This window comes from Rhinoderma darwinii, chromosome 4 (assembly GCF_050947455.1).
Source record: "Rhinoderma darwinii isolate aRhiDar2 chromosome 4, aRhiDar2.hap1, whole genome shotgun sequence".
Lineage (NCBI taxonomy): Eukaryota > Metazoa > Chordata > Amphibia > Anura > Rhinodermatidae > Rhinoderma > Rhinoderma darwinii.
The window spans coordinates 313,752,762-313,780,457 of record NC_134690.1 but is presented as its reverse complement, the minus strand read 5'-3'; the positions used below and the strand labels follow the sequence as shown (position 1 = coordinate 313,780,457).

At 44.0% G+C, this 27,696-nt stretch overlaps 1 protein-coding gene across 1 annotated transcript in view; it reads right to left on the bottom strand.

Moving 5' to 3' along the window:
* The window catches only part of THBS2 (thrombospondin 2), a 223,322-nt gene that overhangs the window by 95,267 nt on the left and 100,359 nt on the right, over positions 1-27,696 (bottom strand). Inside the window, exons 5-6 of the mRNA XM_075862740.1 lie at positions 3,127-3,314; positions 2,088-2,228 (exon numbers count right to left, since the gene is read on the bottom strand). Coding sequence (XP_075718855.1) covers positions 2,088-2,228; positions 3,127-3,314 — 329 coding nt within the window. The remainder of the gene's footprint in view (positions 1-2,087; positions 2,229-3,126; positions 3,315-27,696) is intronic.

The window sequence follows — 27,696 nt, the reverse complement described above, 5'->3', positions numbered from 1 at the left end:
ATTGCTTTCCTCAGCTTTTTAGTGAGGTTCGTTTACCCGTTGCGGAAAACTCCGCTGCGGACCATAGGCTGCGGTGCGGAATTTGGTGTCCGCAGCATACACTGGTTGTTGCGGACGTGTAGCGGACTTGTTGCAAACTCATTGCGTAATTTCTCCATTGACTTCAATGGAGAGTCAAAATTCCACAATGAAGTCCGCAGATGTTATGTGTGCTGCTTAGCGTATTTGTTTTACGAACATGACATTTCTTTATTCTGGCTGGACCTATGTATTTCTAGGTCTACAGTCAGACTGAAGCCCCATGCACACTAACGTAAAAACACCCGTAATCACGGGCCGTTATTACGGCACGGGTAGGCCCATAGAAGTCAATAGAAGTTCATACTTACCGAGAACTCCCTGCTTCTTCCTCCAGTCCGGCCTCCCGGGATGACGTTTCAGTCCAAGTGACGGCTGCAGCCAATCACAGGCTGCAGCGGTCACATGGACTGCCGCGTCATCCAGTGAGGTCGGGCTGGATGTCAAGAGAGGGACGCGTCACCAAGGCAACGGCCGGATAAGTTTTTTGTTTTTTTTACTTTTACTAGGGAAAGGGCTGTCCCTTCTCTCTATCCTGCACTGATAGAGAGAAGGGAAGTACATTCACCTCAATACGCAATGGCTAGTCCGTATCAATTTAATGCCCATTTTAGGCAGAGCCGCAACAGAATCTGCAACGCAGTGGCGGAAAAAATATGCCATGTCTGGTCATGCCCTTACTCTTTCAGCACCCTGGACAGAGACTACCGCTGGACAGGGAATACCATGTGCGGCGCTCACAATATAGATTAATGGTTCATTGAAAATAAAACGCAAAAAAAAAAAAGTTACTACTTACCCGGAACTCCCTGCTTGCCTGCTTCTTCCTCAAGTCCAGCCTCCTGAGATGACCATGTGACCGCTGCAGCCAATCACAGGGAGGTCGGACTGGATGTCAGAAGAGGGACGCATCACCAAGACAATGGCCGGGGTATGTATGAACTTATTTTTCTTAATATCGCTGCATTCCAGCACTGATCAGCAGCCTCTTCTCTCTATCAGTGCTGACAGGGAGAAGGGGCTGCCGATTAGTGCAGTATCTGTCTTTATGTGTACTTCTGCCCGCCCGGCCGTTGCTAGGCAGCGGCTCAGTCACACACGGACGGCACACGGATGCCTTTATGTTTACAGATCTCAGAACATCCAACGATTATTTTTATATTCACAAAAACAATTTGTACGATCAACTGTTTTTTCACTAGTTGTTCAGCCGCTACGCCTATTCATATTAAGCGATTCTCATGCGTGATCGCTTGTTAGAAATGGAATCTAACCTCTGCTCATGTAAATAACTGACCTTTGATCAAATGAGTTTCATAGCATTCATTTCAGACAATGTTTAGTGATTTATATACTGTGGACATGATTGTGGAGAGTTTTTTTTCGGGAATATTATGTTAGATTTTACTATGTTACATTATCAATAAAAACTTTTAATTTCAGTGAAATAACTTAAAAAAAAGTTAAAGAACAAAGTGGTAAAACGCTACACCAATAATAGTGGAAATTAAAGATTCAGATTTTGTTCTCTGTAAATTATATTAAATATATAATTAAGGATTTGGTCCTGTAAATTAAAACAACAACCTATTGCATACCAAGGTTTGGTGACTGCCAAGGCTTGCTATATGTGGGAGGTGACATCTAGTTTCCTTAGCGGCCGATTAACAAGGCTTTGTTTTCAGACAGCTCATTCAGTTACTGATTAGTGCTTGCGATCATTCTGTAACTTCCTTGGGAGCAGCCTTTTTCAGAGCGTAGGGTCAGAACAGCACACATGGCTGCTAAAAAGACATCACACTGAAAATATGGTAACTTTACGAAAGAGAGCATTTCCTGAACGTAATGTGCAAGGGACTAAATTTACGTTTAGAACTGCTTAAAAATAACTTTTTTCTATTAGACCTCCAGGGCAAGAGAGGGATCTAGTACTCTAATGTGAATTAAATGCCATACGAAAACTAAAAATGTGCTAAATATTAATAAATTATAAAATATCACGATGTTACCTGGCAGGTGCATTTAGTGCAGCTGTCTACAATCCAGTTCTCATTATCTGCAAAGACGCGCCCATCCTGCCAGCACACTGACTGATTCCTAAGGGTTCTGTTGGGACCAATGAGTTCCCACAATTCCTGATTTTCTTCAGACTGAAATAATTTATGAAATAAAGGAAACAATCTTTTTTTGTACAAATGAGACATTTTCATAATCCCAATATATATATATATATATATATATATATATATATATATATATATAATTTTTTTTATACACATACCTGAAAATTGAAATAATACTACTAGCACTAATAATGATAATAAAAAAATCTGAATATAATACGATAACAATCATATATATACAGATGTAGCAAAGTTTAACTTAACGTGTAGCTAAACGTTTGACAAACTTCTGACATGTCATAGTGACATGTCAGAGGTTTGGATTGGTGGGGGTCCGAGCACTGAGACTCCCACCAATCGCTAGAAGGAAGCAGCTGAAGCGCTCGTGTGAGCGCTCAGCCGCTTTGTGTCTGTTTGGCTTTTTCAGGAAAGACGATGTATCGGAGTACGGGCTCATAGACTTACTATTGAGTCCGTACACCGATACATTTATTTACAGAAAAAAAGCCGAACAGACACGAAGCGGCTGAGCGCTCACACGAGCGCTTCAGCTGCTGCTTTCTAGCGAACTTCTATCAGTGGTCAGACCCCCACCAATCCAAACTTCTGACATGTTACTATGACATGTCAGAAGTTTGTCAAACGTTTAGCTACACTTTAACACAGCAAAAGATACTGAAAAAGTCAAATTAAAATTGGCTGCTACTGTGTATATAATGCGTTAAGAGTCAAATTAAAACTTTTCTACATCTGTATAATGTAACACAATAATGGGCAAAGTGACCAGAGATCTGCATATTTACATTGCTCAATACTTGAGACCCACAGATATTTATACATATTTCTACCCAATCATTGTTATGAAAAGATTTACTCTATAAATGGTCTTCAGATTAAAAGAATAATGTTGATAAGTGGAACTTACTACTTTCTGAAGGTTCGCTAAAAGATTATTGACTATAACACGGAGTCCAGACAGCTCAGTAAACATAGTCCCTAGTTCATCACATGATCGGTCACAAAAGTCCACTTGTCTATTTTCTTTCTTTCCCACATATTCAGTGATAGGGGTAAGATGGATCATTTCAGTTTTCTCACTGATGACATTTTCACCTAGAAAGATCAAGGGATTTAGGATACTTTAATTAAAGTGTTTGCCGTTTTTTTTTTTTTTTATTAATTTGTCTATAAATTTACTCTGTTCTAATATACATGTGTTTAAAATTCTGCTGACATAGCTTTTTTGTACCGATGCAGTAGGCCCATGTAAAAAAAAAAAAAAAAAAAAAAAAATGGTATAGCCGACAGATTATTCCAGTGTAATGCATCCATGGTCCAACTGAATGGACTAAACATGGCATCACTACCCATATGTCATGTGACCCCTGGTATTCAGTTAACACTGTACAGATATCTAACAGGTGAATAGAAGTTTATTGAGTAACACAACCTACAGTACGACATTAATACGTCTGTCAGTCTTCCGGTCTTTTCTGCGTGTGTGTTTCTTAACCGTTAACTTACATTAACAACATCACAACATCCTCTAGAGAGAGGCATAAAAATAATACATCACATAGAGACAAGCAGCCATGTTAACCCGTTAGTGACCGCCAAGACGCCTTTATTCCGATGCATACGCTTTTTCACTCCACTGCATCAAAATAAATAAACAGATCAGGGAGCCATTAAATCTACCTCCAGCAGCTCAGTATCGATCTCACCAGTTTAACCCCTCAGATGCAGCACTCAATAGCGAGTGCCGCATCGGAGTTGTTTTGGAGAGGAGGGAGCTCCCTCTCTCACTTCACAGGCAGCCTGAGTAAGATTGGAGAGGTCGTGGTTTCTATGGCAGCCGGGGGGCCTAATAAAAGCCCCCAGGCCTGCCACTAGTTATGCCTGCTAGGCCAGGCAGTAATACACTGCAATACAAAATTAGGGTATGTGCACACGATGAGAGGCTTTTACGTCTGAAAAGACAGACTGTTTTCAGAAGAAAACAGCTACCTCGTTTCAGTCGTAAATGCTCCTCCTCGCATTTTGCGAGGCTTCTCTGACAGCCGTAAATTTTGAGCTGTGCTTCATTGACTTCAATGAAGAACGGCTCAAATTACGTCTGAAAGAAGTGTCCTGCACTTCTTCTGACGAGGCTGTATTTTTACGCGTCGTCGTTTGACAGCTGTCAAACGACGACACGTAAATGACAGGTTGTCTGCACAGTACGTCAGCAAACACATTCAAATGAATGGGCAGATGTTTGCCGACGTATTGTAGCCCTATTTTCAGGCGTAATACGAGGCATAATACGCCTCGTTTACGTCTGAAAATAGGTTGTGTGAACCCAGCCTTATTGCAGTATATTATAAAAGCGATCAGACGATCGAATATTGAAGTCCCCTAGTGGAACTAGTAAAAAAAAAGTAAAAAAAAAAAAGTTTAATTAATAAAAACAAATAAGTGAAGGAAAAAAATGAAAAACCCAGTTTTTCCCATTACAAAATGCTTTATTATTTAAAACACAAAAAAAGTTCAAAAGTCACATATATTTGGTATTGCCGCGTCCGTATCAACCCCAACTATAAAGTTATTACATTATTTAACCCGCACAGTGAACGCCGTAAAAAATAAAATTAACCCTTTCCCGACATCCGCCGTATATATACGGCGCTGCCGGGAAGGTGTTCCCGCAAAGCGCAGTACAGTTACGGTGCGATGATGGTGCAGGCTCAGAAGCAGAGCCGGCACCATCACCGCGGGGTGACAGCTGTATTATACAGCTGGCACCCTCCTGTAACTGCCAGGACCGGAGCTATTCTCCGATCCGGCAGATTAACCCCTCAGATGCTGCGCTCAATATTGCTGCGCTCAGCATCGGTTTTCACCCGACCGGCAAACCAGTGACGCAATCGCTGGGTTGCTGTGGCAATCGGACGCCAGAAAATGGCGTCCGAGTCTGCCTTGTACGGGAGCCGATGAGGACCCGCCTGTGGCGCGTCCTCATAGGCTTGCTGTCAGTGAATAACTGACAGCGCTAATACACTGCACTACGTATGTAGTGCAGTGTCTTAGAGTAGCGATCGGGGCATCAGGCCCTCATGTCCCCTAGTGGGACAAGTCAGAAAAGTTAAAAAAAGATAACAAAAATGTGGTAAAACAATAAAAACACACACGTTTCAAATAAAAAAAAAGCTAAACTGACTTTTTTCCCATAGTAAGTCTTTTATTATGGGAAAAACCGTAAAAATTAAAAAAACTATACATAATTGGTATCGCCGCGTCCGTAACGACCCAAACTACAAAACTATTATGTAATTTATCCCGAACGGTGACCGCGGTAAAAAAAAAACAGGAAAAACAGCGCAAGAATCTTTGTTTTTAGGTCACATCTCCTTTCAAAAAATGCTATAAAAAGTGATCAAAAAGTCACATTTACTCCAAAATAGTACTAATAAAAACGGCAATCCGTCCCGCAAAAAATAATCCCGACACCGCTTTGTGCACGCAAAAATAAAAAAGTTATGGGTCTTAGAATATGTCGACACTGAAAACAAATGATTTTATAAAAAAAGTGATCTTATTGTGCAACAACTGCAATACATAAAAAAAACTATATAAATTTGGTATCGGCGTAATCGTATCGACCCGCAGAATAAAGCTAACATGTAATTTAGGGCGCACTGTGGATGCCGAAAAAAAACCCAATAAAAAACGATTCCAGAATTGCTTGTTTTTGGTAATTTCCATTATCAAAAAATGAAATAAAAAGTGATCAAAAAGTCGTATGTGTTCTAAAATGGTACCAATAAAATCTACAGCCCGTCTTGCAAAAAACAAGCCCACACACCGTTCAATCAACTGAAAAATAAAAAAGTTATGGCACTAGTAATGCGGTGATGAAAAACATCTCAATGCGCAGGCCGGAGGGGAACATTCCTTCCGTTTCAGGGCCCTAGTATTTAGGAACTAGGAAAGGGAATGGACAGAGCACATCTGCTGGAAGCGAGGGCGCCCGTATTATACCGGCGCAAAACTTTCCCAGCAATATTTCCCAAACTACGAAGGAGAAAAAGTCCCCAAAAGGTGCAGAGCGTTACAAAAGGGGGATAAGAAAGAAAACCGTTTATCAGTGTGACACCGGCCTGCGCATAACGGATTGCTCCACAGCGTTACACACATCTATGGATAATTGTATTATTTACCCCATTATAATACCCTCTTATTATGCCCTGATGTACTCCGCACAGATTACATATGCCACCACATTATAAACTGAAATACCAGCAAAACCCCAAACAGAACTATTACCAAGCAAAATCCATGCTCAAAATGGTGGTCTTTCCCTTCTTAGCCCTACAGTGTGCCCAAACAGCAATTTATGGCCACAAGTTACCATACCCGGGAGAACCCGCTTAACAATTTATGGGGTAAGATTCTCTAGGGTCACAACATATTGTGCGGTGAATGGGCAGATCAGTGGGGAAATTGCAATTTTCACTTTGTATCATCCACTGCGTATTAATTTCTGAAAAACACCTGTGGAGTCTAAATTCTCACTACACCCCTTGATAAATGCCTTTAGGGGTGTAGTTGCTAAAACGGGGTCACTTTTGTTTGGTACATCAGTGGTTTTGCAAATGCAACATGGCGTCTGCAAACCATTCTAGCAAAATCTACGCTCCAAAAGATAAATACTGCTCCTTTTCTTCTGAATGCTCCCATATATGTAAACAGCTGATTATAACCACATATGGGGTGTTACTGTACGCGGAAGAAATTGCTTTACAAATGTTGGGAGGCTTTTTTCTTTATTCCATGTAATAATGAAAAATGTTGATCTAAAACTACATCTTGTTGGGAAAAAAAAATATTTTTCATTTTCATGGCTTAATTCTAATTAATTCAGCAAAAAACCTTTGGGATCCAAATTTTCACTATACCCCTAGATGATTCCTCAAGGGGTGTAGTTTCCCAAATGGAGTCACTTTTGGGGTGTTTCCACTGTACTAGTACTACAGGGGCTCAGCAAATCTGACATGGCGCCCAGAAACTATTCCAAAATCCAAATGGTGCTCCTTCCATTCTGAGCCATACTGTGTGTCCAAACAGATGTTTATGACCACATGTGGGGTATTGTTTTACTCGGGAGAAGTTGCTTTACAAATGTTGTGGTGCTTTTTCTCCTTCAGTCCTTGTGGAAATGAAAATAAAATACCTAAACCTACATTTTCTTTGAAAAAATTTAGATTTTCATTTTTACGGCCTACTTCCAATAAGTTCTGTAAAACACCTGTGGGGTCAAACTGCTCACTATTCCCCTAGATAATTTCCTCATGGGGTGTAGTTTCCAAAATGGGGTCACTTGTTGGGGGTTTCCACTGTTTTGTCCCCTCAGGGGCTTTGCAAATGTGACATGGCCTCCGCAAACCATTCCTGCTAAACTTGAGCTCCAAGAACCAAATAGCACTCTTTCCCTTCTCAGCCTCGCCGTGTGTCCAAATAGCCGTTTATTACCACATGTGGGGTATTGTTTTACTCGGGAGAAATTTCTTTACAAATTTTATGGTGCTTTTTCTCCTTTAGTCCTTGTGGAAATTAAAAAAAAATTAGCTAAACCTACATTTTATTTTAAAAAATGTAGATTTTAATTTTCACAGCCTACTTCCAAAAATTTCTGCAAAAAACCTGTGGGGTCAAAATGCTCACTATACCCCTAGATAATTTCCTCAAGGGGTATAGTTTCCAAAATGGGGTCACTTGTTGGGGGTTTCCACTGTTTTGTCCCCTCAGGGGCTCTGCAAATGTTACATGGCCTCCGCAAACCATTCCTGCTAAATTGGAGCTCCAAAAGCCAAATGGCGCTCTTTCCCTTCTAAGCCCTGCCGTGTGTCCAAACAACCATTTATTACCACATGTAGGGTATTGTTTTACTCTGGAGAAATTGCTCTACAAATATTGTGGTGCTTTTTCTACTTTAGTTCTTTTGGAAATGAAAAAAATTTAGCTAAGCCTACATTTTATTTGAAAAAATTTAGATTTTCATTTTCATGGCCTACTTCCAATAATTTTTGCAAAAAAACTGGCAGGTCAAAATGCTTGCTTCACCCCTAAATAAATTCCTCGAAGGGTGTAGTTTCCCAAATGGGGTCACTTTTGGGGGGTGTCCAACTGTTTTGGCACCGCAAGACCTCTTCAAAGCTGAGATGGTGCCTAAAATATATTCTAATAAAAAGGAGGCCCAAAATCCACCAGGTGCTCCTTTTGCTTCGGAGGCCGGTGCTTCAGTCCTGTAGCACGCTAGGGCCACATGTGGGGTATTTCCTAAAACTGCAGAACCTGGGCAATAAATATTGAGTTGCGTTTCTCTGGTAAAACCTTCTGTGGTACAAAAAAAATGGATTCAAAATGAACTGGATTCAAAAAGTAATAAGCTTTGTAAATTTCACCTCTACTTTGCCTTAATTCCTGCGCAATGTCTAAAGGGTTAATAAACTTTATAAATGCTGTTTTGAATACTTTGAGGGGTGTCGTTTTTAAAATGGGGTGACTTATTGGAGGTTTCTAATATATAAGGACCTCAAAGCCACTTCACACTGAACTGGTCCCTGTAAAAATAGCATTTTTAAATTTTCTTGAAAATGTGAGAAATTGCTGCTAAAGTTCTAAGCCTTGTAACGTCCTAGAAAAATAAAATGATGTTCAAAAAATGATGCTAAACTAAAGTAGACATATGGGTGATGTTAATTAGCAACATTTTTGTGTGTTATAACTGCCTGTCTTACAAGCAGATACATTTAAATTGAGAAAAATGCAAATTTTTGCCATTTTTCGCTAAATTTTGGTGTTTTTCACAATTAAATACTGAATGTATGGGGAAAATTTTGCCAGTAACATAAAGTCCAATGTGTCACGAGAAAACAATCCCAGAATCGCTTGGATAGGTAAAAGCATTCCGGAGTTATTACTACATAAAGTGAAACATGTCAGATTTGAAAAATGAGGCTCTGTCAGGAAGGTCAAAAGTGGCCGAAGAGGGAAGGGGTTAAAGATAATGCAAAAATTGACTTTTTCTGTGAATCCTGCCTTAAAAAAATGTGATAAAAAGTGATTAGGACGCAAACAAGTGTGGCAAAATTGCAGTTTTTTTTCTATTCCCCCCAAAAAAAAAGTTAATAAAAGTTAATCAATAAATTCTATGTACCCCAAAATGGTGGTTTTAAAAAAAAATACTACTTGTCCTGCAAAAAACAAGACCTTATACAGCTATATTGACGCAAAAATGAAAAAGTTATAGCTCTTTGAATGAGACAATGGAAAAACTTAAAAAATAGCTTGGTCATTAAGGCCTAAAATTGGCTGGTCACTAAAGGGTTAAACAAGTAAATGCACACACAGTAAATACGTTTTTGCAATAACAATAATAATAATAATAATAATAATAATATATTTATTCCACCATATTCTTTTTTTTATTATACATTTTTCCTTTTATTAAAATAATTATCATACAGAAAAAAGAAATAGTGGTGGGGGCGTGGCTTGCATGCAGTGAGGAAGGATGTGTTCCTGCAGAGCTCTGCTAAGAAACTCCTACTTTGGAGGACGAGGGACGACTCATACCCCACTACTGGATCCCCGCTGCTCTCGGGATCGTTTTGGTACCGGTCTCAGCCGGTTCTGAGAACTTTTGCAATTTGGGCCTTGTGCCCTCGTTGGATCCCCGGCCTCTATTTTGACCTGAAGTGCGCGGGCCACACTCCCGCTGCACCGCAGGTCCCAGAGCGAAACTGGAAGGTGCACTACACACACCGCAAAGGTGCTGGACATCATCCTGGAGACTGTGAGTACCGCCAGAGTGGCATAAAATAGTCCTGAAGCAAGGGATAAAGCGCGGCCGCCATTTTGTGAGGCTCCAGAAGTCAGCCTGCTGCTCACCCACATCGCCTCCAGGGCCGTGCATTGCCCATGGTACATAGACTGTGCAGTACATCTTCCTATAGGGAAGCATCTGTGTGGTGCATCTGCCATCAGCCTGACTTGCAAGGGGGCACACAGCAGCTCAGCGGCGCTAAGTTCTATTGAGCATGGCGGCTGGTCATGCAGTGATTACACTCCGCCATTTGTGGGGGAAAACTGCGGCACTATCCATTTCAACTATTTTAAGGCTATACGGCTTGTTTGCATGATATGAGATATGGGACGTACGAGTAAGGTTAAGGAGCCTAAAAAGCTGACAGAATTCTTCCACCCTCCTAAGGGAAATACGCCTCAGCATAGACTGCATTCTAAAACTACCATGGCGTGCTCTTCACCAGCTGAAAGCGGCAGCAGTGGAGGTACTCATAGTCCCATTCAGACCTCAACAACATCCTTGACGGAAGAAACATTGGCACGTATGTTATCTACACTACGTAAATCTCTTCAGGAAGACTTCCAAGTTATGCTTCACACACTACAAGCTAATATACAAAGCATCGTTGATCGTACGGATCACTTGGAATATAAGATGTCTGAGCTCACTGGGTCGCACAACGATCTTATTGATAAAGTAAGCAGTATGGAGGATGAGCTGGAGAGACAGGCCTCTAAGCTAGCTCTCGCAGAAACAACGTGAGGCTAAGGGGCATCCCGGAATCCATTTCTAACGACCAATTGTATAAATATGTAGTGGACATAGTCTCTGCTCTGCTACCAGATATCTCTGAAATGGAGAAGGTGCTTGACCGCATTCACAGACTGCCGAAACCTAAGTCTGTGGCTAGCTCACTACCCAGGGATGTTATCACTAAATTTCATTTCTTTCATATAAAGGAGGCCTTCATTAAATGTTTCAAACAACATTCTCTCCTGCCGGATGCCTGCAGAGATATCACAGTCTTCACTGATTTATCAGCTGCCACTCTTGCTAAAAGAAGGGAATTTGCAGCATCTACAAGACTCTTCCGGGACCGTGGCATACTATATCAATGGGGCTTCCCGGTTAAGCTCCTGGTCCACAAGGATGGGTCTCAACATGTTCTTTCATCTCCGGCACAGGCGGCGAAAGCCATCAAGAGTTGGAACTTAATACCTCCCTCTTCTTCTAATCGCACATCTGCTCAAGGAACTTCTCCTCGTGGTCCCGCAAAGATTGAGAAGGAATGGCAGGAAGTGCCGGCCGTGTGATTAATGTTGGTCCATTTTCTTATGCGTGCGTAGAATGCATATTTTAATCTCAGGTGCTACCCATGGTCAGGATGTGGAGGCTGTTGTACAAGATGGACTGGCAAGGACAGTTTGGAGTAGCTATTGATTTTTCTTCAGTGCCTGCTTTATCTTGATATTTTTCCTCCTGTTCATCCTCCCACCAGTGGGGCGCTTGACAGGATATGTTCTTATAACTGTTATGACAAGCCTTTTATAAGTTGATAATGTGAATACAAGTCCCTATAGTGGCGGAGTGTCCTCTCTGCCTGTGCACTTTTAGTGCTTTTTTAAATGTCCCGTCCCCCCCCTTAACACTTTGTTTGTGAGGGTCATAGGTGTATGTGTATGGCTTTATACGTATACCCCAGAAATATACCCTCACTCCTTTGGATAACACATCTAATGTGTGGCCTTGTTGCACACTGTTTTTATATGCTGTTTATCTGTTGTGGTGATGTGTTTTGTAATATGGCTGGTACTAATACTTACATCTTTTTCTTTATGGATCAGGTACTGTTAGGGATCTGCCAGGTACTTCATCTAGCTATACTCCTGGGATTAATCAATCCACACCTGAGGCCAGACCTGCTCGACTGACACCATCTCCCACCAACCAGGGTGGCAGGCTCAGGAGTGGGAGAGCCTATCGCGGCCTGGTCTCTCGGAGTTAGCTCTGCCCTTTATTACCTGCCCTGTGCTCTCCCTCAGTGCTTGTAATTCTTTTGGATTCCTGGCCCCACTGCTGCTTGCTCCAGCCTGCTTCTGCCATGCTTCTGCCTTGCTGCAGTTCTGCTTGACCTGCTTGCTTGCCCTGGCTTGCTTCTGTCTCCGTGCCTGCTCGGGTGTACTCACTTCGTCCTGGTCCTGACTGTTCGTTCGCCGCCCCGTTTCCTCGTGGCGTTCCGTGGCTACTGCCCCTTCCCTTGCGTGTTCCCTGTTTGTCTTCCTGTGCACTTAGCCAGCGTAGGGACCGCCGCCCAGTTGTACCTCGTCGCCTAGGGCGGGTCGTTGCAAGTAGGCAGGGACAGGGCGGTGGGTAGATTAGGGCTCACTTTCCCTTCACCTCCTTCCTGCCATTACATAATTACAAGCCCTTACCTAGTCTACCATTTCTCCTACGCTGACGCTATCATGGACCCCCTTGAGACCCTGACCCAGCAGATGCAGGGCCTCTCCCTACAGGTCCAGGCCCTGGCCCAAAGGGTCAATCAGGGTGACGCTGCTTTAGTAGTACCCCTCACCTCACCTCTAGAACCCGACCTCAAGTTACCTGACCGGTTTTCAGGGGACCGTAAGACGTTTCTCTCCTTCCGGGAGAGTTGCAGACTGTATTTCCGCCTAAAGCCCCACTCCTCAGGTTCCGAGAACCAGCGGGTGGGTATCATCATATCCCGACTCCAGGAAGGGCCCCAAGAGTGGGCCTTCTCCTTGGCTCCTGACGCCCCTGAACTTTCCTCTGTTGATCGTTTTTTCTCTGCCCTCGGACTCATTTACGACGAGACTGACAGGACTGCTTTAGCCGAGAGTCAGCTGGTGACCTTACGTCAGGGTAGGAGACCGGTTGAGGAATACTGTTCTGATTTTAGGAAGTGGTGCGTAGCTTCTCAGTGGAACGATCCGGCCCTAAGGTGCCAGTTTAGGTTAGGATTATCTGACGCCCTGAAGGATCTGCTGGTTAGCTACCCCTCGCCTGACTCCCTTGACCAGGTTATGGCCCTAGCAGTACGACTTGACCGACGTCTCAGGGTACGTCAGCTAGAACGCTTCAGTGTGCTCCCCTCTGACTTTTCTGCGATTCCCCCCGAGGTCCCGTCTCCTCGCCCCTCCACGGAGGACTCGGAGGTACCTATGCAACTCGGGGCCTCCATGTCCCCTCGACAACGTAGAGAGTTTCGCAGAATGAATGGTCTCTGCTTCTACTGTGGGGACGACAAGCATCTACTGAACACCTGTCCCAGGCGCAAGAATAAGAAGCCGGAAAACTTCCGCGCCTAAGTGATCATCGGGGAGGTCACTTGGGCGCACAGGTATTTCCCGTTAATGTGAAACGCAATAAAATTTTGCTTCCCTTTCAGGTCTCGTTTGCTGGCCGGTCTGCCACGGGCAGTGCTTCGTGGATTCTGGCTCATCTGCTAATATCATGTCTGTGGATTTTGCTATGTCTCTAAAGATGCCTTGTATTGATTTACCTTATCCCATCCCTGTAGTAGGAATCGACTCAACCCCCCTTGCTAATGGTTATTTTACTCAGCATACTCCTGTTTTTGAACTCCTGGTTGGCTCCATGCATTTGGAGCAGTGCTCTGTACTGGTGATGCAGGGATTATCGTCTGATCTGGTATTAGGTCTTCCCTGGTTGCAGTTGCATAATCCCACATTTGATTGGAATACTGGGGATCTCACCAAATGGGGTAATGAATGTCTTATGTCATGTCTTTCTGTTAACTCTATTTCTCCCCGGGAGGAGGTAAACACGCTTCCTGAGTTTGTTCAGGACTTCGCCGATGTGTTTTCTAAGGAGGCCTCCGAGGTGTTGCCCCCCCATAGAGATTACGATTGCGCTATCGATTTGGTGCCTGGTGCCAAGCTTCCTAAGGGTAGGATATTTAATCTTTCATGTCCTGAACGTGAAGCGATGAGGGTGTATATCCAAGAATGCCTGGCCAAGGGTTTCATTCGCCCCTCGACTTCTCCTGTAGGTGCTGGCTTCTTCTTCGTGGGGAAGAAGGATGGTGGTCTTAGGCCGTGCATTGATTATCGTAACCTGAATAAGGTCACCGTAAGGAACCAGTACCCACTTCCTTTGATTCCGGATCTTTTTAATCAGGTTCAGGGAGCCCAATGGTTTTCTAAGTTCGATCTACGGGGGGCATATAACCTTATCCGCATCAAAGAGGGGGATGAGTGGAAAACTGCGTTCAACACACCCGAGGGTCATTTCGAATACCTGGTCATGCCATTTGGGTTGTGTAATGCCCCTGCTGTCTTCCAGAATTTTATTAATGAAATCCTGAGAGAGTACCTGGGTAATTTTCTTGTTGTGTACCTTGATGACATACTGGTGTTTTCCAAGGACTGGTCCTCCCACGTGGAGCATGTCAGGAAGGTGCTCCAGGTCCTTCGGGAGAATAATCTGTTTGCTAAGACTGAAAAATGTGTCTTTGGGGTACAGGAGATACCATTTTTAGGGCAAATCCTCACTCCTCATGAATTCCGCATGGACCCTGCCAAGGTTCAAGCTGTGGCGGAATGGGTCCAACCTGCCTCCCTTAAGGCGTTACAGTGTTTTTTAGGGTTCGCCAACTATTACAGGAGATTTATTGCCAACTTCTCGGTCGTCGCTAAGCCTCTTACGGACCTTACCCGCAAGGGTGCCGATGTCCTCCATTGGCCCCCTGAGGCCGTCCAGGCCTTTGAGACTCTCAAGAAGTGCTTTATCTCGGCCCCCGTGCTGATTCAGCCCAACCAAGAGGAGCCATTTATTGTGGAGGTTGACGCTTCCGAGGTGGGAGTGGGGGCCGTCTTGTCCCAGGGTACCAGCTCCCTCACCCATCTCCGCCCCTGTGCTTACTTCTCTAGGAAGTTTTCGCCCACGGAGAGTAACTATGATATTGGTAACCGCGAACTTCTAGCCATTAAATGGGCTTTTGAGGAGTGGCGGCACTTCCTGGAGGGGGCCAGACACCAGGTAACGGTCCTTACGGATCACAAGAATCTGGTTTTCCTAGAATCGGCCCGGAGGCTTAATCCTAGACAAGCTCGGTGGGCACTATTCTTTACCAGATTTAATTTCTTGGTTACCTATAGGGCTGGGTCCAAGAATATTAAGGCTGACGCTCTGTCACGTAGTTTCATGGCCAATCCTCCTTCCGAGAAGGATCCCGCTTGTATTTTACCCCCTGGTATAATCGTCTCTGCCACGGATTCTGATTTAGCTTCTGATATCGCGGCTGATCAGGGTGCAGCTCCCGGGAACGTCCCTGGGGACAAACTGTTTGTTCCCCTGCAATACCGGCTGAGGGTACTCAGGGAAAACCATGACTCCGCTCTATCTGGTCATCCTGGCATCTTGGGCACCAAACACCTCATTACCAGAAACTATTGGTGGCCTGGGTTGCCTAAAGATGTTAGGGCTTACGTCGCCGCTTGTGAGGTTTGCGCTAGGTCCAAAACCCCTAGGTCCCGACCTGCGGGCCTACTACGTTCCTTGCCCATTCCCCAGAGACCTTGGACCCATATCTCCATGGATTTTATCACCGATTTGCCTCCATCTCAGGGCAAGTCGGTGGTGTGGGTGGTAGTCGACCGCTTCAGCAAGATGTGCCACTTTGTGCCCCTTAAGAAGCTACCTAACGCCAAGACGTTAGCTTCTTTGTTTGTGAAACACATCCTGCGTCTCCATGGGGCCCCAGTCAATATCGTTTCTGACAGAGGGGTACAATTTGTTTCCTTATTTTGGAGAGCTTTTTGTAAAAAGTTGGAGATTGATCTGTCCTTCTCCTCCGCCTTCCATCCCGAAACTAATGGCCAAACGGAAAGGACCAACCAATCCCTGGAACAATATTTAAGGTGCTTCATCTCTGACTGTCAATTCGATTGGGTCTCATTCCTTCCCCTTGCTGAATTTTCCCTGAATAACCGGGTCAGTAACTCGTCAGGGGTCTCCCCGTTTTTCTGTAATTTCGGGTTTAACCCAAGGTTCTCCTCCGTCTCCCCTGGTTGTTCCAATAATCCTGAGGTAGAGGAGGTTCATCGGGAACTGTGCACTGTCTGGGCCCAGGTTCAGAAGAACCTAGAGGCGTCCCAGAGCGCACAAAAGATTCAGGCGGATAGTAGACGTTCTGCTAACCCCCGGTTTGTCGTCGGGGATTTGGTCTGGTTGTCGTCCAGGAACTTGCGCCTTAAGGTCCCGTCCAGGAAGTTTGCTCCCCGATTTATTGGACCTTATAAGATCATTGAAGTCCTCAACCCTGTATCCTTCCGTCTGGAGCTCCCCCCATCCTTTCGCATACATGACGTCTTCCATGCCTCCCTCCTTAAACGCTGCTCCCCGTCCTGGTCCCCCTCGAGGATACCTCCTGTTCCCGTTCTCACCCTTGAGGGGGTGGAATTCGAGGTGGCCAAGATTATGGACAGTAGGATGGTCCAGGGCTCCCTCCAGTACCTGGTCCATTGGAGAGGATACGGGCCGGAGGAGAGGACTTGGGTACCTGCCCGTGATGTTCACGCTGGGGTATTGATCAGGAGGTTCCACCTCCTCTTCCCCACTAAACCGGGTCCCCTTAGTAAGGGTCCGGTGGCCCCTCATAAAAGGGGGAGTACTGTTAGGGATCTGCCAGGTACTTCATCTAGCTATACTCCTGGGATTAATCAATCCACACCTGAGGCCAGACCTGCTCGACTGACACCATCTCCCACCAACCAGGGTGGCAGGCTCAGGAGTGGGAGAGCCTATCGCGGCCTGGTCTCTCGGAGTTAGCTCCGCCCCCTGCCCTTTATTACCTGCCCTGTGCTCTCCCTCAGTGCTTGTAATTCTTTTGGATTCCTGGCCCCACTGCTGCTTGCTCCAGCCTGCTTCTGCCGTGCTTCTGCCTTGCTGCAGTTCTGCTTGACCTGCTTGCTTGCCCTGGCTTGCTTCTGTCTCCGTGCCTGCTCGGGTGTACTCACTTCGTCCTGGTCCTGACTGTTCGTTCGCCGCCCCGTTTCCTCGTGGCGTTCCGTGGCTACTGCCCCTTCCCTTGCGTGTTCCCTGTTTGTCTTCCTGTGCACTTAGCCAGCGTAGGGACCGCCGCCCAGTTGTACCTCGTCGCCTAGGGCGGGTCGTTGCAAGTAGGCAGGGACAGGGCGGTGGGTAGATTAGGGCTCACTTTCCCTTCACCTCCTTCCTGCCATTACAGGTACGCCTTGCTTTTACTTGTTTAAGATGATGTTTAAAATTCTCTCCCTGAATGGTCATGGGCTTAATAGCCCATATAAAAGATCTAGTTTGTGGAAGGAAGCCTTACAATCAAAGAGTGACATTATCTGTAGCCAAGAAACTCACTTCCAACATTCTGCCCCGCCTAAATGTTCACATGCCAGTTTTCCTCATATTTTCAATGCAAATAATGAGAGTAAGAAAGCTGGGACTCTTAGCAATTAAGGATACACTGGCCTTTTCCTATAGGAATTCCTGGGTAGACGCACAAGAGAGATACTTGATTATCACCTGTGATATCAATAACAAAACATACACCTTAGTTGGGGTATATGCCCCCAATCAAAGACAAATCTGTTTTCTTAACAAGCTTCTTAAGTTAGTAAATAAGGTCAAACAGGGATCCCTTATAATGTGTAAAGATTTTAATATTACATCTTATCCTGACATGGACTCTACGAATGCCGTTGGTAGGGGCATACCCTCTATAGCACAGTTACTGAAAGAAGAACACTTGCATGATATATGGAGATACTTACACCCTGGGGAAAGAGATTACACTTCTCCCATACCCATAATTCTTACACGAGAATAGATATGTTTATTATAGATAGTGAATTGGTGCAAGCAGTGGAATCAACTTCTATTGGACATATTACATGGTCTGATCACGCACCAATTTTACTCACTGTTTTAGAAAAATATAATTTCCAAAACCATAGACCATGGCGTATGAATACATATCTTCTGAATATGCCCAAACACAAGGAAACCTTAGCAGCATAGCAGCAGCTATTCAAAGTTACTTTGAAATTAACTCATCCCCTGAAATTTCTGCATCCACACTTTGGTGCTGCCACAAAGCAGTTATACGTGGGGAATTTATTAAATTAGCGGCTTTTGAAAAGAAACAGAGAGAGTCGTGTAAACACTAGAAAACTGAATCAGTTATATCACCTGGAGCGCTTTAATAAGTTGAAGCCTAATGCCCAAATTGCATCCCAGATTAGAGAACTTCATAAACCACTCCACTTATTGATGTTGTACAAATACAAAATTGCTCTGAAACGGATGAAAGCGCATTTCTATGTAGCCGGAGATAAAGCTGGGGCTACACTTATTAGGAGAGTTAAAAAATATCAGGCCAGGAGTACAATAGGTTTCATTGATCACCCTACCAAAGGCAAAGTTCATAATCCGGTAGATATTGCTGATGCATTCGTTGCATACTATGAGAAGTTATACAATTTAAACACAGATGAGATGGTTCCCCAGCCTACAGACAAGCTGATTGAGGAGTTCCTTCGTGGACTAGATCTCCCAAAGCTAGATGACTTACAAACAGAATCTTTAAATGCTCCTGTATCAGTAGAAGACATAGCGAAAGCTATTAAAACTACTAAAACCTCGAAAGCCCCAAGTCCTGATGGGATTCCGGGAGAGTACAATAAAACTTTTCCTGACCTCTTATCAGACGCTTTGGCCCAAGTGTTTAATGTCTCAGTACAAGTGGGTTCCTTCCCTAAGGAAATGCTGGCAGCTACTATTATTGCCTTGCCAAAACCTGGGAAGCCGCCAACATCGGCGGGTAATTTTAGACCAATATCTCTGTTGAATACGGATTTGAAATTTTTCCAAAAATCTTGGCCCTTAGGTTGGACCCTTTCCTTCCCTCACTAATAGATATAGACCAAGTTGGGTTTGTCAAGAACAGAAAAGCTACTGACGGTACTATGAGAATGATAGACTTAATTCATATTGCTCAGTCTTCTTCTGTACCTGCGGTGTGCCTCTCCTTGGATGCCGAAAAGGCTTTTGACAGGGTTCACTGGGGCTTCCTGTCGCAGGTTCTTACTAAATTTGGGTTTGTGGGGTGGATCCATAGAGCTATAATGTCAATGTATACCTTACTTTCGGCCCAGATTTTCATATCAGGGATAATCTCCAAATCCTTTTGCTTGTCAAATGGTACAAGACAGGGATGCCCCCTTTCACAGCTAATCTTCATTTTGATAATGGAGCCATTTGCATTCGTCTATAAGATCTCACCAGAATGTCATAGGTATTTCCGTCGGTAATGTGCAGCATAAAATTGGACTGTATGCTGATGATGTGATCTTGACTGTAACCTCCCCAGTTCAATATTTTCCTCATGTCCTGGCGAGTATAATCGCCTTCTGTAAAGTATCTTATTATAAAATTAAGAGGCTCTGTCACCAGATTGTGCAACCCCTATCTGCTATTGCAGCAGATAGGCGCTGCAATGTAGATTACAGTAACGTTTTTATTTTTAAAAAACGAGCATTTTTGGCCAAGTTATGGCCATTTTTGTATTTATGCAAATGAGGCTTGCAAAAGTACAACTGGGCGTGTTGAAAAGTAAAAGTACAACTGGGCGTGTATTATGTGCGTACATCGGGGCGTGTTTACTACTTTTACTAGCTGGGCTTTCTGAAGAGAAGTATCATCCACTTCTCTTCAGAACGCCCAGCTTTTGGCAGTGCAGATCTGTGACGTCACTCACAGGTCCTGCATCGTGTCGGCACCAGAGGCTACAGATGATTCTGCAGCAGCATCGGCGTTTGCAGGTAAGTCGATGTAGCTACTTACCTGCAAACGCTGATGCTGCTGCAGAATCAACTGTAGCCTCTGGTGCCGACACGATGCAGGACCTGTGAGTGACGTCACAGATCTGCACTGCCAGAAGCTGGGCGTTCTGAAGAGAAGTGGATGATACTTCTCTTCAGAAAGCCCAGCTAGTAAAAGTAGTAAACACGCCCCGATGTACGCACATAATACACGCCCACTTGTACTTTTACTTTTCAACACGCCCAGTTGTACTTTTGCAAGCCTCATTTGCATAAATACGAAAATGGTCATAACTTGGCCAAAAATGCTCGTTTTTTAAAAATAAAAACGTTACTGTAATCTACATTGCAGCGCCTATCTGCTGCAATAGCAGATAGGGGTTGCACAATCTGGTGACAGAGCCTCTTTAATGACACCAAATCTGCAATGTTACTAATTCACGTTTCTAAATCTCTTAAAAAACATATTTCTAAACTAGTTATTCAGCTGGGCGGAAGGCCATATATCTTACCTAGGCATTAAGCTTATGGCTAAATCGGCGGATATAGTTTCCTTTAACCTTAAAGATCTCTGTTCCTCCATTAAGGCTCAAATTCAGCAGGTCTCTGATGTTATTATATCATGGGTGGGTAGGATAAACCTAGTAAAGATATGGCTCATGTCGAAGATTCTTTACTATTTGAGAACTATCCCTCTACAAATACCATTGAGGGTTATTACTGATTTACAATCCACATTTCTTAAATTTATATGAGCGAATAAAAGAGCTAAAGCTTTAATGACCACCTATGTGTCTAGAGGGGGCTTAGGTGTACCAAATATCTATCTGTATTACATGGCCGCTGCCCTGGCGGCAGTTAGGTATTGTTGGGACCCAAAAGTTAAAACTCAGCGGACACAAATAGAGAGTGTCCATACCTTTCGATCAGATATTAAAGCTGCCTTACTGGGTGTTTTAGTAGGTTCGCGAACTGACCCCAGCTCTTTACCCAAGACTAGGCATATGATTCAGATGTGGAGCAAAGCGGTTAAGGTATACAAAGTGTATCATTGTTCCCTAATGAAATGCCCGTTCATATATCTTTCTCTACCTAATTTAGACCTCTCGGTGTGGTGCCAAGCAGGCATACAGCAGATATCTGACCTGTTTGATGGGTTGCAATTAAGCTAATTTGCGGACTTACAGGCTAAATTTCATATCCCGAATACTCACTTGTTTATGTTTCTGCAAATTAGGCACTTTCTTCAGAGGGGTTCAGCAGCTCTCCAGGTCTCTGGACCGTCTTCGTTGTTTCAAAGATTCTTGGATTTGGATATTACATCGTTGAAAGGTTTGGCCTCAGCTTACTTGTCCTTAAACACCCACAGCTCATTTCTCAAATTGAAATACATGTCTCAGTGGGAGACGGATATGGGTCGGGAGTTCTCGGAGGAGGACTGGAGGGCTGCTTTACATTACTCACATAGGATATCCAAATGTGTTAATCATATAGAAGCCGTTAGGAAAATTCAGTTTCGTTGGTACCGCACACCTGTGCGGTTACAACATATGCAAGCCGGGGCTTCTCCTTTGTGTTGGAGGGAATGTGGAGCAAGGGGCACATTATTTCATCTATGATGGACATATAAATCAGTCTACCCATTCTGGAAGCGTATCTTCCACTACATATCAGAATTAATGGGAGCAAAACTTTTACCTTTCCCTGCATTGGCTTTATTGGATATGCAGATGGATGAGATCCCTTTAGTGAATGTATCTGTGCTAACTTATACATTGTTTTCGTATCCTGTAACATCCTGTTCCTTTTTGAGATCTCATATGTATTTATCACCACCACTCTTTGTATGTCTGTTTTTATGTTTGTATGTCTGTTAATACGTCCGTATGTCAACGTTTGGGGGACGTTTCTGATATCTAAAGGTGCAAGCTTTTTCTGTGTTATGTATACAATACTGTGAGACTGTATCACTGGGATGTTGTATACTTGTGTATTGTACTTTGGAAAAATAAAAACCAATTGAATTTCAGAAAAAAGAAATAGCATAAATTTCTATCCTCATTTCCCCTAGTTATGTAGTAGCAAAACCCCCCCCCCTTCCACCCTTCCTGAGCACACGGGGCTAAAAAAAGAAAAAAAGGGCACTAATACCTTAATCGAAGAGCTTGTAAATATCATGTCTGTCAAACAGGTGTTTCATTAATCTTTCCCAATATTTCCTCTGTTCTCCTTCCTTCTGGTATATGTACAGCCATTCAGGAGTAGCAAAAAATATTAATGTATTAAAAAATTCTAAATAAGGCGGTATAGAAGGCTTTAGCCACAAATTCAGAATAATCCTTTTGGCTGTCATTGTTAACAAGGAGATAATTCTCCTAAGCTCAATTGAATATTTTTCTATGTCAGTATTAAAAAAAAAGGATCCAGGGGTCTAGAATTACAGACTCGTCCAATACAGGGTTTATGAACAAAAGTACCAAGTCCCAGAACCTCTGAATCAGTGGGCACCTCCACAAGCAATGCCATAATCCAGCCTTATGGAGAGCGCATTTTGGGCATATATCAGTTGGTTGTTGTTTCTCTGCAGTTTCCTGGGTCTCACTAGTCTTAGGTATAAACCCAATATTAAAAGAACTATAGATTCTAAAACGTATCTCCCATTGGAGTTCCTTCAATATCATCTCGGATTTTGTTGTTACATTAGTATTTCTCCACCCATTATATAATTTGTCCTGAATTTGTATCAGTGTTACTATAATGTATGGAATAATTAATTTTGCCCATTTCTTAAAGCAATTAATATTAAAATTTTTATCGTTTATCAGAGTCGTATATAATATATGATTAATATATGATACTGAAACTTTCTCTCCTACATTAGGTATCATTTTATAAAAATTAGTCGTAAACCATAGATTAGCATGATCTTTACAGAACTGGTTCATTAACCGCTTCACGACTGCCATTCAGCTCTATATCTTCCAACTGCCAATGCCCCGTGCAGTTGTATACACGTTGACAACCTTGAACGTGGTTTAATGAGTGCAGTGCTGCTTCATTTTAAGCAGCGCTGCACTCTCATGTCTGCCGGGGCTTTAAGAGCCCCGGACTGCACCCCCCATTTTAGATAGTGCCACACACAACCCACAACCACCTGTAGACAGCGCAAAACCCCCCGCAGATAGCGCCAACTAAGTTCCCTCTAGGAGTGGAATCCCTGGTGTCAAATAGCTCTGTGCCGGGGATTCCGCTACTTGAGAAGCCCCTGACATCACTATCCTTATATGGACAGTGACGTCAGCGGCTCTCTCAAGGAACGGAATCCCTGGTGTTGGATCGCACTGTGTCAGGGATTCCGCTACTGGAGAAGCCTCGGGCGTCACTATCCATATATGGACAGTGACATCAGGGGCTTCTCCTGGAGCGATATCCCCGGCCACAGCGCTGCCGACGCTGAGGCAGGGGATTCCGCTTTTAGAGTTAGCCCCTAACGTCAATGTCCATATATGGACAGAGACATCAGGGGCTCCCTCTAGGAACGGAATCCCCAGCCAGATGGATTTCGCTCCTACAGGGAGCTACAGTGGTGCTATTTACAGGAAGGGGGTGCCAATACATACAGGGATACATACAGGGGGAGTGGCACTAACTACAGGAGAAGTGGCACTATCTACAGTGGGGATTGCTATCTACATTGGGTGGCACTATTTACATGGGCACTGTGGCATTATATGGGCACTACCTACAGCGGACACTGTGGCACTATCTACAGTGGGAACGGTGTCACTATTTAGAGTGGACAATATATATCTGGGCACTGGCACTATCTACAGTGGGCAATATGGCACTATCTACAGTAGGGATGTCACGATACCAGAATTTGGACTTCGGCACCGATACTTTGTGTAGTATTGCGATTTTGATACCAAAACGATACTTTGCCAACAGTAATAAAAGACAAATAAAAAAAATCTTCCATTTTCTGATGTGAGGTGCGAGGTGTTATTGAATTTTGAATGTGCCTCACATTAATAGTAATTAACCCCATCATGTTTCTCAGTCATAATGGGTTAATGTGTAAGGTACATGATGGGGTTAATTACTATTAATATGAGGCACATGGAGGTTAAATTCATCACACCTAGTGAACCACAATAAGTGATAAAAAGCAGTTTTTATTTTAGCTTTTTACAGCATACGCATCATAAATGACGCCAAAAAAATGTTGTGAAGGTTATTATGGCCGCGCCAATACCGAATATGTGCAGATTTTATGTATTGAGACTTATTTTAATGTTTATTGTAAAAAAACGTGCGTTTTTTTTTTAATTTAATATTACTTTTTTTTTAAACTTTAATGTACTGGCATATATCTATATACTGATAGTACACAGACAGTTGTTAGGACATACCTCAGTATGCCCTAACAACAGGAAATATGGTAAGGCAGCCCCAGGGTCCTTCAATGGACCCTGGGCTGTCTGCCCATATATGGTATGTCCCTCAATCGCGTCACAGGAATATCCTGTGACGCAATCCAAAGGGCATCCCCCCTCTCATTTTCCCCTGAATGCTGCAGTCAGCTTCGATCGCAGCATTCAGGGGAATAGCGGCGGAGATTAGGTTTATCTGATCTCCTCACAGCCCCCATGCTGTTTAGGCTTGGGAGCTGGTGACTATAGGGTATGTCCCCTTAAGGGATTAACCCAGCAGTCTTTTCCCCTAGGTAGGGTGGGGTTTCTTGCAGGATCCTGGGTGGGCCTCCCACCCATATATATAATGTAACACAGGGGAATTACTTCCTCTTGGACTCCCCCCACCCCAGACCTTGGAAGGAAACCCTCCCGCCCACCCCAAAAAGTGTAGTTCAAGTGCTTGTATCGTGTAAAGCAATATCGTAGTTTCTTCTGTCAGCTCCAATTCTGTTGTTGTATTTAACTTGGCATATTTGCAGGTGTGCCTTTGTTTGTTATACGTGTAATTTGTATATTACTCATCTTGTCCCTTTGTTTCTTTGTTCCTAGTCACAGCTGGCGATGTGGAGGGGCCTTGTCCATTCAGGCTAGGGACAATGGGAGAACAGTCACCTGCCGAACCAACTAAGACGTGCCCACCACGGCAGTGGTGGCGGGGTACGCGAGGTGACAGGTATTGTCAATGAGATCAAGATCTTCCGTACAAGGTTTTTGCCCTTCATGCTATAATAAAAGCTGTGGCCTACCCCCACTTTATACCTACACTCAGTCTCTTATGTCAATAATTTGGGAGAAGACAGACTGTTCATTTATATCCCTGTAGTCGCCAGTGGGGCTGTGGCTGTGTAATACAGCCATTGCCCCAGGGGCATAGCTAGGGGGGGGGGCAGGCGGGGCATGTGCCCCGGGCACAACTTAGAGGGGGGCGCCAGCACCACCTCCTCCTGCACTATAATTGTACCTGTGTCTATAGTATATAGCCCCCTGTTGATATAGCCCACCCCTGTATATAGTACTCCATAGATTGCCCACCCCTGTATATAGCCCCACTGTAGATATAGCCCACACCTGTATATAGTCCCCCTGTAGATATAGCCCACCCCTGTATATAGTATCCCACCAATAGCTCCCCCTATAGTGCTCCACAGAAAGCCCAACCCTGTATATAGCCCCCCTGTACATATAGTCCACCCCTGTATATAGTGCTCCACAGATAGCCCACCCCTATATATAGTATATACAGGGGTGGGCTATCTGTGGAGCACTATATACAGGGGTGGACTATCTAGTGGAGCACTATATACAGGGGTGGACTATATGTACAGGGGGGCTATATACAGGGGTGGGCTATCTGTGGAGCACTATATACAGGGGTGGGCTATATCTACAGGGGGCTATATACAGGGTTGGGCTATACGTGGAGCACTATATACAGGGCTGGGCTATATCTACAGTGGGCTATATACCGGGGTGGGCTATCTGTAGAGCACTATAGGGGGAGTCATTTGTGGGACACTATATACAGGGGTGGGCTATATGGGGGCACTATCTACACGGGGCTCTATGGGGGCCCTATCTACAGGGGGCTCTATGGCAGACACTATCTACAGGGGGCACAGTGTGTGTGTGTGGGGGACACGGTGTATGGTGCTATTATCATAAGAGGTGCAGTGTATGGCACTATTATATTTAGGGGCGTAGTGTGTGGTATAATGAGAACTTTATCTTTATTTATAGGTGTAGAAATGTTGGAAAAGTGAGAAGCTGAAGACATCTGAGCGGCAAACTGCAGAAATGGGCTGTGACCGGGAGAAGTCATCGTAGAGGTCTGGACCAAATGGAGAAAAAGAACTAGAATCTGAGACGTCGCCGGTGAGTCACTTAATGTAAATATTTATTCTGCCTATAATCAGTAATGTAGTCACTGTATGATCTGCAGCGAGATGATGGGTGGTATGATTATGATAGGATTTATTTTTTGTGAAACAGCAGCTCCCAGCATATCCTTACCATTGTTCGGGCCATGCTGGGAGCTGTAGTTTTACGCCGTACATACCTATACAGCAGGGGTTGCACTAAATTGAGCTGTATTTGTTCTGGTGCTGTATATGTGTACTGAGCTTGGTTCTGGGGCTGTATTTATGTACTGAGCACTATTCTGTTGTTGTCTAGAGAACTATATTGCTTGTAAAATGTACAAATTTTTTATGTTCGCGTTACATAAAAAGAAATGTGGAAAAGAAATGACACGTCGATTGGTAGAGAAAACAAACACGACAAGGGTGAACGTAATGTCGGGAAAGAGGTTGGGGGGGGCGCCTAACTGAATCTTTGCCCCGGGTGCTGGAGAACCTAGCTACGTCTCTGCATTGCCCCGCTCCTGACAAGTGCGCGCGCGGTCAGCATGAGGTGATGCGGCCGGCGCTGCACTATTGAGCGGCGGCGCAGGCACTGAAGACAGAACATGGCGGTGTTTTGCAGTGCGTCCGCCATGTTCTGTCTTCGTTGCCGGCAATCATTCGTACAGCGCCGGCATAATCACCTTATCCTGACCGCACGTGCACAGTTGTCAGGACTCAGGAGCGGGGCGATGGATGTATTACACAGCCGCAGCCCCACTCTCATACATTCATGTGTTACTATACATTCATGTGTTACTATACTTCATGTGTTACTATATGCGGCTGCACAGCTTAGTATCGAAATACATGAAATAACGGTATCAAACCGTTTGGGGATGCAGAGTATCGAAACAGTATCAAAGTTTCGATGCATCGTGCATCCCTAATCTACAGTGGTATTGCGTCACTATCTACATGGGCACTGTGGTGTTTTCAGGTGGCTGGTACAATAAAATCCCTAACATATAAAATTCATCCATTTTTTTTTTTAACTTCCGTGAAAAATGGACGGTAAAAAACGGTCAGACGGCCGGGAAATGGATTCAAATTTTGAGACACATTAATGCAAAACAGCAATGAAAAACTGACAGTTGATCTGTTGTTAACTGTCTATTTTTTACATTGTGTGAATATAGCCTTATAGCCCTCTTATCCGCTCCCAGCGATCCAGGGTGACGGTAAATAAATTATATACACACACACACACATATAAATATATATATATATATATATATATATATATATAAACAAAAGAAATCCCACAGCACTCCGATGGTACCAAAAAGTATGTGATGTATTCAGTCAACAGCTGCAACGTTTCCATCCTGCTATAGGGCCTTTTTCAAGCATGAAAAAGGTCCTATAGCAGAACAGAAACGTTGTGGCTGTTGACTGAATAAATCACATACTTTTTGGAACCATCGGAGTGCT